Raw genomic sequence first — 12005 nt, 5'->3', positions numbered from 1 at the left:
GCATTTTACACAAATGATTGAGTACCTACTGCGTACCCGACCCTCTGCTGGAGATGGATCAGTTGCGTCTGGTTCTACCTGAAGGAGCCCACCCAGGGAGGCCCCTTGCTTCCTCCTCTGGGCCCTCCAGCCCCATGTCTACCCCCTTTCCCCAGCGCTGACTGCAGGAAGGCTCTGAGCCCCATTTGGACCCTTGGACCCTGTCTGAGGCTGCACAAGGGAGGGTTTTCCAACTTAGAGGGTGAAAGAATAAATGGGTTCAAGGCTGGAGAGAAAATCCTGGAAGCTTGGACCCTTCCAGGGTGAAGATTCTAGGCGTTCAGTGGGTTGGGGGTGGGGTGGGGGGTGGCCTCAAAGGCTCTGGAAACTTTACCTTCTTGGCTCTGGGCTCCATGGGGTCCAGAAGGGAGGAGAGGAAAGGGAGGGAAGAAGGAAGAACAAAGGGAAACAGATGCAGGACTTCGCGCCCTGGCTGAAGACAGGGGTGTTTGCGGCACTGGAGCTGGGATGTCCAAGGAGGTTGGGTCTGGTGGAATGGACTTTGGGGGTGTAAGTGTGGGTTTGAAGGGTCTGTGGGCAAGGATTTGGGGAGTGGAGTTGGGATTTGAGCGGAGGATGGGGGAGATAACTTGAGGGCAGGGGTTTGGGGGTATGGGAACCACAACTGAGGGTGAAGCAGGAGGTTTGGGGATCTGAGGGCAGATGTTGGAATCTGAAGGTGGAGGTTCTTGGATGGGAGAGAGGAGGCTCTGGGAAGATGGGGGAAGGCTGGGACCCAAAGATGGGTTGGAAGTCTGAGGCCTGGGCACCAGGTGAGTTCCTGAGTCTGAGGGAGGTCTTGGCGAGGGAGTGACCCTGGAAGGAGAGAGGGGGGTTTCTCAGATTTCTTCGACCAGTTTCTCCATGTCCTTCCTCTCATCTCGGCTCGGCTCCGCCGCTCCCCTTTCCCACAGCCAACCCCGCTCCTGAAGTGCAGCACTAAACGGTCGGGCTGCCCCTACTAGCTACGTCTCACCCTCGCCTCATTCCTCGCCCCCCCAGGCCACGCCCCCACACGCACAGGTTTCCTTTGGCCAGTCTCTCCCAGACAGGTCCTTCCCCTTACTCGGGCCACGTCCCTCCGTAGACTATGCCCCCCCGCCCCTTGTCCCTGTCCCACCAGTCTCCTGTCCCTCCTCAGACCCACGACCGTGCCTCGTCCCAGACTCCGCCCCTCTCCCCAGGCCCCACCCCCCCTCCTCCCGCAGAACCGGCACTTGCCTTTGCCCTCCCCCGCGCATCCGCAGACCCCGCTCCCTCGCGGCCCAGGACCCGCTTCCTCCTTAGACCCGGCCCCGCCCCTCGCCTAGGGCCCCGCCCCTCCGCAGAGCAGGCCCCGCCCCACCCCCCGAGACTTAGTCTCCCGGGCCGGCGCGCGCGGTTCCCGTCACTAGCACGCGCTGTGGCGGCGGCGGGAAGATGGCGGCGTCCGGTGGCAGTGGTGGCGCTGGTGGCGGCGGCTTCCGCGCGGGCCCGGGCCCCGAGCGCCCTAACAGGTGAGAACCAGCCCACAGGGTGGGCCTGCACCTGCCCCGGGGCTGGAGTGCCCTAAGGGGAGTCCTGGAGGAGTGGCCTGGGCAGGCTCGAGGATTTTTACGGGGGCTGCGGACTTTAGGTGGCTATGGAGTACTGAGGGGACTGAGGGCTGTTCACGGGTCATCCGAAGGCGGATTGGGGGCCCCAGGGCCTCCAGGCGTCTGCATGCGGCCCTAGGGGCCTGAGAGGGCTTTGAGGGGTGTGGAGATCTGAAAGGAAACGCAGGGGCTCCTGACTGTGATGTGGCCATGGGGGAACTGGGGATGCCAAGGGGTCTGGGAGGCAGGGAGGTCCTGAGCAGGGGCTATAGGAAGTCTTGAGGTTGTTGAGGCTGTGTGGGCGACTCTGAGGAGGGGCTGAGGGGAATTTGGAGGGCTGAGGCCCACGGCTTCTTGGAGGGTGCTGAAGGACCCTGAGGTTCCTAAAGGTGGTCCTGAGGACATGCTGAGGGGACCTGGGAGGGGTGAGGACTGTAGAAGGTTGGGAGTAGGAGGCTCAAGCGAACCCAAGGGCCTGAAAGAGGCCTGAGGGACCAGGGAGAACCTGAGAGAGGGAGCTGAGGGGCCCTGGGGGTCCCAGTGAGTCCTGATTGGCAGGGAGATGTCTTGGGGTCCCAGGGGTCCTGGGGGGCTAGAATGGGTCTTGGGAAGCCTGAAGATGGTGAGAGAGCGCTGAAGGTTTAAAAAATACATGAGAAGGGGCCGACCTTGTGGCTCCTCCCTCCAAGCCACATGGGTTGTAAATCCCATTCACCCCCAGGGAAAAGAACTTGAAGCATGGTCTTGCCCTCAGATCATGGTGGAAGAATTCACCCCTTTTGGTCTGAGAGAGGCCCCCTTTCCCTTTGGACAAGTCCTGAGACTGGTTGTTTGAACCGCAGAATTGGCATAGTAATTGAAGATATTTTTATGCATTGTTCTGGGTTCTCAGAGGGAAAGGGGGGATCTTAGGATGTAAGACCTCCCTCCCTCTTCCCATTGCACAAGGCCAGAGTAATCTAGACCTTCTCATCCCAGTCCCCCAGGACAGTCTGCTACCCTCGGTGACCAAGGAAGAAATTCGGACTTTTTCTTGCTGGTGAGCTTATGGGAGCAAATAATTTCCATCAGTGTGATAAATGATGAAATGGTTAATACTCGTGTGCCTCAGAAAGGCCTGAGGGTCCGGGTGCATGAGTTGGGCTTTGGAGGCCTGTAGTGGGGAGCAAAGAGAGATCAGGGGATTTGGGAAGACATGCAGGGGGTAGAGTGGACAGGATTTGGTGACCGGTAGGAGGTGGCATGTAAGGGACAGTGAATCCTAGTCCCTGCTTTGAGCCCTGGCTAGGGATAACCTGGGGCAAGAATGAGGTATAATTCGTTACATGCTATACAATTCACTCATTTTAGCTGAACAGTTCACTGAGTTTTTTGTTTTTTTGGCTGCACCGGGTCTTAGTTGCGGCACACAGGATCTTCGTTGCCGCATGAGGGATCTTTTAGTTGCAGCATGTGGGGTTTTGCGGCATGCGGGATCTAGTTCCCTGACCAGGGATTGCCCCCTGCACTGGGAGCATGGAGTCTTAACCACTGGACCACCAGGGAAGTCTCCTCACTGAGTTTTAATAAATTTATAGAGTTATGTACCCATTAACACAATCCAGGTTTTCAGAATGCGTCCATTACCACAATGAATTCCTTCAAGCCCGTTGCAGTCAACCCTTCTCCCACCCCTGGCCTCAGGCACACTCTGATCTGCTTTCGCTCTCTGTAGTTTCGTCTTTTTAGAAATTTTACATGAATGGAATCATATAATATGTGGCTTCTTGTGTCTGGCTTCTGTCCCTTAACAGAATATTTTTGAAGTTTCATCTGTGTTGTCACAAGTATCAGAAGTTCGTTCTTTTTTCACTGCTACCTACTATTCCATTAAATGGATGGACACAATTTGTTTATCCATTTACTGGTTGATGGACATTTGGGTTGTTTCCATTTTGACAATTGCAGATAAAGTTGCTGTGAACATCTGGGTATGCATCTTTGTGTGGACATATACTTTCATCCTCGGGTAAATACCTAGGAGTGGAATGACTGGGTCCTATGGTAGGTGTAGGTTTAAGTTTTTTTTCTTTTTTTCAGGGTAAAATGGATCTTTTATTTATTTGTACTTAAACTTATAAACCAGCCAGTCAAACCGGGACTATTATTATCATGATGTGGCAAAATACAAAACACCTTTCTACAAATACTAGAGTGATGAACAACTTAGGGGTTGCAATAAAACAGAGCAAAAGAGGCAGAGGAAATCAATGAAGCACATTGTAGCATAACCCCTCACCTTAGCAATTGAGGTTCTTAACAAGTAGGGCCTCCCCATCCCAGAAAATATAAAAAATTGTTCATTGAATCTTTGTACTTTTGCTTCCTATTTTTTTTTTAATAAATTTATTTACTTATTTATTTATTTTTGGCTGTGGTGGATCTTTGTTGCTGTGCGCGGGCTTTCTCTAGTTCCAGTGAGCGGCGTGTACTCTTCATTCGGTGCACCGGCTTCTCATTGCGGTGGCTTCTCTTTTTGAGGAGCACAGGTTCTAGGCATGTGGGCTTCAGTAGTTGTGGCACGCGGGCTCTAGAGCGCAGGCTCAGTAGTTGTGGCGCACAGGCTTAGTTGCTCCGCGGCATGTGGAATCTTCCCCGATCAGGGCTCGAACCCGTTTCCCCTGCATTGGCAGGTGGATTCTTAACCACTGTGCCACCAGGGAAGCCCCTTGCTTCCTATTTTTTGAGGTTAGATTGAAAAATATGGAACACTTCGCGAACTTGAGTGTCATCCTTGTGCCGGGGCCATGATAAGTTCCAATTTTAGTATATGTGCTACCGAAGCAAGCACCATAGGTTTTTAAAAAAAATATTCATTTATTTATTTTGGCTGCGCTGGGTATTCGTTGTGGCATGCGAGATCTTTGCTGTAGCATACGGACTTCTTACTCGTGTATGCAGACTCTTAATTGTGGCATGCATGTGGGATCTAGTTCCCCGACCCGGGATCTAACCCGGGCGCCTTGCATTGGGAGTGCAGTCTTACCCCCTGGACCATCAAGGAAGTCCCTCTGCACTGTAGGTTTTTCAAGAAACTGCTGAGTTGTTTGGAGTGACTGAACCATAACTGCATTTGTACCAGCAATGTGCAACAGTTCCAGCTGCTCCCCATCCTTGCCAACACTTCACGTGGCCAGTCTTTAATTTTAGCCATTCTAAGTGTATGTTGGTATCTTATTTTGGTTGCATTTTACGTATCCCTAATAACTAACGATGTTGGACATCTTTTCATGGTCTCACTGGCTATTCAGATCTTTGGTAAAGTGTCTTTTCAAATCTTTTGTCCATTTTTTACTTGGTTTGTCTTTTTTTTTTTGTTTGTTTTGTTTTGTTTTTGTTTTTTGTTTTTGCCGTACGTGGGCCTCTCACTGTTGTGGCCTCTCCCATTGCGGAGCACAGGCTCCGGACGCGCAGGCTCAGCGGCCATGGCTCACGGGCCCAGCCGCTCCGCGGCATGTGGGATCCTCCCGGACCGGGGCACGAACCCGTGTCCCCTGCATCGGCAGGCGGACTCTCAACCACTGCGCCACGAGGGAAGCCCGGTTTGTCTTTTTTTAAAAAATTAATTCATTTATTTTTGACTGCGTTGAGTCTTCGTTGCTGCACGCAGGCTTTCTCTAGTTGCGGTGAGCGGGGGCTACTCTTTGTTGCTGTGTGCAGGCTTCTCATTGCGGTGGCTTCTCTTGTTGCGGAGCACTGGCTGTAGGCACGTGGGCTTCAGTAGCTGTGACACGCGGGCTCAGTAATTGTGGCTCGCAGGCTCTAGAGCGCAGGCTCAGTAGTTGTGGCGCACGGGCTTAGTTGCTCTGCGGCATGTGGATCTTCCCAGGCCAGGGCTCAAACCCGTGTCCCTTGCATTGGCAGGTGGATTCTTAACCACTGCACCACCAGGCAAGTCCCTACTCATCTACTTTCTGTCTCTATAAATTTACCTTTTTTTTTTTTTTGGCCTCACCACGCGACTATGCAAGGTATTAGTTCCCCGACCAGGGATGGAACCCATGCCCCTGCAGTGGAAGCACAGAGTCTTAACCACTGGCCCGCCAGGGAATTCCGTAAATTTACCTGTTTTATAAATAGAATCGTACCATATGTGACCTTCAGTGTCTGGCTTCTTTCACTCCATATTAATGTTTGCGAGGTTCATCCACAATGTAATGTGTGTCAGTACTTCATTTCTTTTTATGGCTGCATAACATTCCATTGTGTGGACATAGCACGTTTTGTTTATTCGTTCACCAGCTGAAGGACATTTAGGTTGGTTCTACCTTTTGGCTGTTTTGGGTAATGCTGCGATAAACATGCATGTACAAGTTTTTGTCTGAACACCTGGGTTCAGTTCTTAGGGGTATATACCAGGAGCAGAATTGCTGGGTCCTATGGCTGTTGTGTGAACATGTTGAACATGCAGTCACCACCCAACACTACTTGGTGTGTTTATTAGTGGAAGTACCTTGAAGGTAGAGAGCATGTCTGTCTCGTGTAGTCTTGGTCTTGTATGCCTGGAGCACGGGCAGCCCAGAGGAAAGAAGTGTTCAAGAAATATGGCTGGGGGACTTCCCTGGTGGTCGGTCCAGTGGGTAAGACTCTGTGGTACCAATGCAGGGGCCCGGTTTTGATCCTTGGTTGGGGAACTAGATCCTGCATGCACGCCACAACTAAGAGTCCGCATGCTGCAGCTAAGAAATCCGCATGCCACAACTAAGAAGTCTACAAGCTGCAACTAAGACCTGGAGCAGCCAAAAAAAAAAAAAAAAAAAAGGAAATATGGCTGGGAGGGAGGGATGGATGAATGGAGTGTGGAAAAGCTCTCTAGGGCTTGTAGTCTGGCTGGTAGGACGTCCCTTCTAGGTGGTCAGGTCTGTCCCTTGCCTTCTCGGGGAGACTTGTGGGCCTGCCAGGGATGGGGGGAGGCTGGCCCTGTCTGTGAGTCTGGTTTTCCAGCCTTCCAGGTGGTGCCTGCATCTGCCTTTTTGTCCCATGAAGGGTTTTGTCATTTGGCCAGGGGTGGGGGCGGTTCCTGTCTTCCCCTTGGCCCTTCCAGCGGTCCCACAACTCGAAAAACTGTCCTTAGGAGGGACTGCGTTCCCCCAGCCGCCCCCAGCATTACATAACTTGTTTGTTCCAACTTCACTTTTCTGCAACCAAGGGGGAAAAAAGAAAGAGAAAAGCTTATTCTCCTTCCTTCCTATCTCGAGGGATCAACAAAAAACCCGTTGCCTAGTAGAGATGGTCGTTAATGACCAAGCCGAACCTCTGGGATGGACAGAGCATGGCTGCCTTGGCTGGGCGCTTGCTGAGGGGAGGTGGGGTCCTAACTGCAGGCTCACTCACACAAAAGAAACTTGTTCTGCAGCAGGCCCCCTCTCAGCTCCACCTCAGGCCCTTGAGGGGGTCCAGGCTTCTGGAGAGAGAGGAGGTTTACAGTGTGTTGTGAGGGGGTGGAGGAACTCTCCCAGGAGTCACACCTCCCCAGCTAAAATTCCATCGCTGTGAGGTACCTGGCCTGCCTAGTTCTGGAGGAACCTTCTCGCCACGAAGTTTCTTCAGACATTGGGCCTTTGGCATCCTCGCTTCACTGCCCATCTTTCCTAAAGGTGTCTGGATGGGGCCCAGTCTCATTGATTCACACTGCTTCTTGTGGGGCGAGGCAGGAGTATCTGGGTGAGGGCCACGCCGGTCACAGGTGTTTCTCTGAGAAGTCGTGACTGGGACACAGTGTGAGTGGGTTTGGCACAGTTCAGCTGAGGCGTCTGCTCCTGGCTTGGTGGCCTTTGCTTGTTTAAACTTTCTTAACAAGCCCTCTCTGGCTGCACCCTAGATTGTCTCCACTAATCCCTGAGGCTCTGGAAGAGTCCAGCCCCCCAACCCCTGTGTGAAAGACTGGGCAATGATTTGGCCTTCTGAGATGATTCTTGTTCCTTTGGCCTCATCCTCTCTTCAGCTGAGAGGGAGAGACAGGAATTTGACCCTTCAGAGACAGGAACTCAACTCCTCCTAGGAATTCTGGGAGATCTGGTGACATCAGGCACCTCATCAGACCCACATGCTTGTTGCATGCCTTGGGCACATCTGCAACCCTCTGTGTGTTAGTCTTCATCCGGGAAGTGGGACCCCGGACCCACTGGGCAGGGTAGCTGGGAAGAAGCAAACTAGGGTGAAGGTATGCTCAGAGGGCGCCCAGCATGTTGCACTGTGTGTGTGTGTGTGGCAGTGGCAATGTTGCCCTGCAGTCCTGAAGCTGTTAGCATTCTGTCCGCTGTGCCTGCATGGACCAAGAAGGGATCATGGGGTGTTTGGCAGGTCTTGCTAACGAGCCAATGTGGCAGGTTGGGAGGAGAAAGTTGGTATCTTAGTCTGTTTGGGCTGCCGTAACAGAATACCATAGACTGGGTGGCTTATAAACGGCAGAAATTTAGTTCTTGAAGTTCTGGAGGTTGAGAAGTCCAAAGTCAAGGTGCCGACAGATTTGGTGTCTGGAGAGGCCACTTCCTGGTTCATAGACACAGCCTCCTTGCTGAGTCCTCAAATAGTGGTTGGGTCTAGGGAGCTCTCTGGGGTCTCTTTTATAAGGGCACTAATTCCATTCATGAGGGCCCCATCCTCATGACCTAATCACCTCCCGAGGGCCCTGCCCTCTAATACCATCACATTAGGGAATAGGTCTCAATGTTTGAATTTTGGGGGGATACAAGCATTCATTCTGTGGTTGTTGGCTTGAGCAGTTTGGAGGATGGTAGTATCATAACTTGATGGCCATGAGAGGGACAGTGGCAGGGCCAGTGGGAGAATGGAACATGTCAAGTCTGAGCTGCTTCTGCAGCATTGAGAGGACAGATGCTGCCATGTGAACCTGGCACCTAGGAACAGAGTGTAGAGCATGAGCTGGTGGGTCTTGGCAGAGTATTGGGGTGGGGCAGTTGAGTCTGGGGTAAGCTGGAGAGAGTGCTGGGCAGAGGTGCTCTGGGGGGCTGGGTCACGCAGCCCAGCTCCTTCTCTGGGAGTGAGGCGCCCCATTCCTCACCACCTCACTGGTAGGGTCCCTTGAGCTCAGGATGTGAAATTGCTCTGAAAACTGCACACTTCGCCCTGAATTGTGCAGCCTGATTGTCTCATAGCTGAACCACTTCCATCCGGTAGCTGTGACCCCTCGGGGATGGCCTTCTTGTCGGGGTAGAAAGGCGTTATTAGCCTCTGCTATCATTGCGCCATCTCTAGGGAGTAGACGTAGTGTGTCATCCCACTTTCCTTAACCGGTTATTTTTTATTGCCGATCCTCACGCGAGAGCTCAGAGGGGCCAGGTTGGAGGTTTGCGCCTGCCTCCCCCCCAGACACTTTAAAAGTGGGGCTTCTCTGCACTCCTGCCCTTTGGTCTTGGGGCATGTTTCAGACTTAGGGTTGAAGGCCCTGGAGAAGGGGGAGGAGGGAGGGTGACTTCTCGGCATCCCCAGCTCCTTCCTCTTGTGGATGGGACTCATTTGACACCCTTCTCTTCCCCTGGCGATTGTCGATGGTCACATGCCTCCTGTGTGCCTGCCGCTGTGCTTGGTGTTGGGCATATGGGCCCCTGGACACCCAGACAGAGGGGCTCTGCCTGTGTGGGACCCTTATGTGGCAGCATGTGAAGCAGTTGGGCTGTCATTTCCCCACGGTTGCCATAAAATGTCCCGAGGCTGAGTTGGAGGTTCCTGCCTTCTCCAGAAGGTTCTGAGAGTCTCCTTACAAATGAGGTTGAGCAGAGCCTAAAGGTTAGTGCCATCAGCTTGGGGGAAGGGAGTCTCGGGAGGTGGCCTGTTTTCTGGGTACAGGCAAGTGGCGTGTGCAGGTTCTGGAGGGGGAGGAGCCTGGCTTTTTAGGGGTCCGGAGGGCAGAGAGGAGCTAGAGAGGGTGAGAGGGAGGAGTGGGGAGACTGGGGGCTGGTGCAGGGTTTGGGTGAGGGGGCACCTGGGTCAAATTCGTGTTTTGGAAGGATCCCTCTGGCAGGAGATGAGGGGGCCTGGGCTGAGGGGGGCGCGTGGAGATGGTGAGGTGGGCATGGGTTTGGGGAAGATACAAGGTTGAACTTGTGTGACATGCTGACCCATGGTGGCAGCCAGGTTGGGAGTCACCAGCTCTCAGGTTTCTGCCGTGGACCAAAGAGTGAGTGCTGGTGGAGGACGCGTCAGGCAGGAGGATGAGGCCCCACTTGGCTTGAGAGGCTCTGCTGCCCGAGATCATCCAGTGGGGACAGGGAGCAAAAATGGACACCTGGCCTGGAGGGCTTAAAGTCCTCCCTCTGTTCTGGAAAGTCCTCGTGCCTGTCCTTGCTCGAGGGTCCCTGGTCTTCTAACAACCAGGACCTGGTCCTTCCCAGTTCAATTCCTGCCTCTCCTCTCTGACCTCCTTGAGAGCACTCACCACGTGCACACTTATTTGCTCCCTTTTCCTTTAATCTGTTGGCACATTGTGTTGCTTCCACCTTTGAGCCACATCCCCATCCGGCCCCTTCTTCCACTTCCACCTCATCCTGGCTCTGAGCTGCCATCGATTCTTGCCCTCCTGGCTGCTGTCCCCCCACCTCCAGTTGGCGGGACCCTCCCAAGGCAGGTATCAGACCAGGCCGTCCCTTGCCTGACACCTGCCGGGGGCTTCCTCACTCTCAGAACAGTCTCAGAACAAAATTCACTTCTCCACATGATCCCCTTGGCCCCCACGGCGAGGCCCTGCCCGCCTACGGGCCCCCATGCTTCCACAGCCCACATCTCCAACAGCAGGCTGGTGCCCCTCCTGGGCCTCGTGGGCTCACCCTCCCTCGGCTGGGGTGACCTGTCCCAGAGCTTTGCACAACTCCTGTGTTGCCTCCTTGGGGCCTGGCCACTCTGTCCACCATGACTCCCCCCGTCTGCCCCTCTTCGTCCTCTGCCCCAGGCTCATGGTCCATTCTGTGTTCTTAAGGATCTGTGTCCCCTAGAATGTGTGCTCCCCGCAGGCAGGGCTTCACTGTGGAGGCTCTGATACAGTCTAGTGGATATTCTACATAAAATCTACGATGAATTTGCAGGGGGAGCTGGCCTGACTGGGAGGCTTCTGGAACGGCCCTCCATGGCCAGCCGAGCAAGGGTCACTATTCTTCTTCTGATTTTTGTTAATGGCAGGGTCCAGGTAGAGAAACAGAGACTCACAGGTGTGTTGTCAGTGAATCAGCCCCGTTAGAGAGAAGCCAGTGTGAGCAGCACCCTTTTGCACGAGCTCCATTTAGTTCACGGACAGGATCTTAGCGCCGTGTTGAAGACGGGGAAAGGGCCAGCCGCACTCCCTGTCCAGCTGCCTGCCGGGGGAAGTGGGGGCTGGGGCCCGCTGGGTCCCCACCGGGCCGACCCGCCCTCCTCCTGTGGTAGCCGCTCCGCAGCTGTGCAGACGGGCTCTTAACACTTGTTAACCCCGAGTCTCCAGTCCCTTCCTCCTCCCCGCCCCTTTCCCGTTTCCCTTCAGAGAGGGCTGCTCAGGATTCACAGAACTCATCCCCCATGGCTATGAGAGTGTTTCCCTAACATTCCTTGGCGGAGTGGGTTTTGGGGCGCATCCAGCGTGATTTCAGACCCCTCGCCGAGCAGCCCCGCTGCTGAGCTCTTCCCGCAGACCACCTCGCCGCATACTGAAAATATTGTGATTCGGGAGGAAGTAACCGGCACCTTTGGGGAATCGCAGACCTTTCCTATGAGGGAAGCAGCTTCCGGAATTGAACACGCTCAGCCTGGAGGAAATCTTGAGGGGTGGACCTTTGGGCTTTTAAAGGCCTCAAGAGGGGGTCACCCGAGGATCAAGGATCGAGGCTGAAGACGTTTTCTGACGCCACAACTGCAAAATTCCACAGGGGTCAAAGACAGGATCCTAGCAGAAGCGGGCTGGGCTGGGCTGGGCTGGGCTGGGCTGGGCTGGATATCCGGACAGCTCGCCTCTCAAAGGGATGTTAGAATTTGAAGCAGTCTGCGGGAGGAAGCAGCAGCAGGGAGACGTGATCACCCGGAATCTTCCATGACCGTAGCTGAGAGTGGGACATTCTCCTGAGGGAGGGTTTGGGGGGTGGTGGTGCCAAAATGCCCGTGAAGCAACAGTCATGTAGGGGAGCCCTGCTGCAGACCCCCGAGGCAGCCTCAACTTGGAAAACTTCCAGGACTACAGTTAAAGTCATAACTGTGTGCTGGCTTGGTGAAGTCTGTTCGATCCTAGGAGGGCTTCTCTTGCTCTCTCTCTTTTCTACCCACCTCAGTTGTGCAAGGGGTAATGGCAGCCCGTGGGCTGTAAGGCAGGGAGGCTGGGAACACACAAATGTTTATGCTCCACGTGAGTCACTTGCAGAAACTCTGGGTGGT

The 12005-nt window shown here is 54.0% G+C and overlaps 1 protein-coding gene and 1 pseudogene across 2 annotated transcripts in view; one reads left to right on the top strand and one right to left on the bottom strand.

The window, feature by feature from the left end:
* The first annotated feature begins 1387 nt into the window (after window positions 1–1387).
* KLHL26 (kelch like family member 26) overlaps window positions 1388–12005 on the top strand; it is a 28299-nt gene continuing 17681 nt past the window's right edge. Inside the window, exon 1 of one of the 2 annotated variants that reach the window (XM_060008018.1) lies at window positions 1388–1535. In XM_060008018.1, the coding sequence (XP_059864001.1) occupies window positions 1459–1535 (77 nt within the window). In that variant the 5' untranslated portion in view covers window positions 1388–1458. The remainder of the gene's footprint in view (window positions 1536–12005) is intronic. The other variant, XM_060008019.1, reaches the window with a different exon arrangement.
* LOC132423744 (U6 spliceosomal RNA) lies at window positions 4350–4443 on the bottom strand (annotated as a pseudogene).

The sequence above is a fragment of the Delphinus delphis genome, chromosome 3, assembly GCF_949987515.2.
Source record: "Delphinus delphis chromosome 3, mDelDel1.2, whole genome shotgun sequence".
Taxonomy (NCBI): Eukaryota; Metazoa; Chordata; class Mammalia; order Artiodactyla; family Delphinidae; genus Delphinus; species Delphinus delphis.
This window is presented reverse-complemented; position numbering and strand designations above follow the sequence as displayed.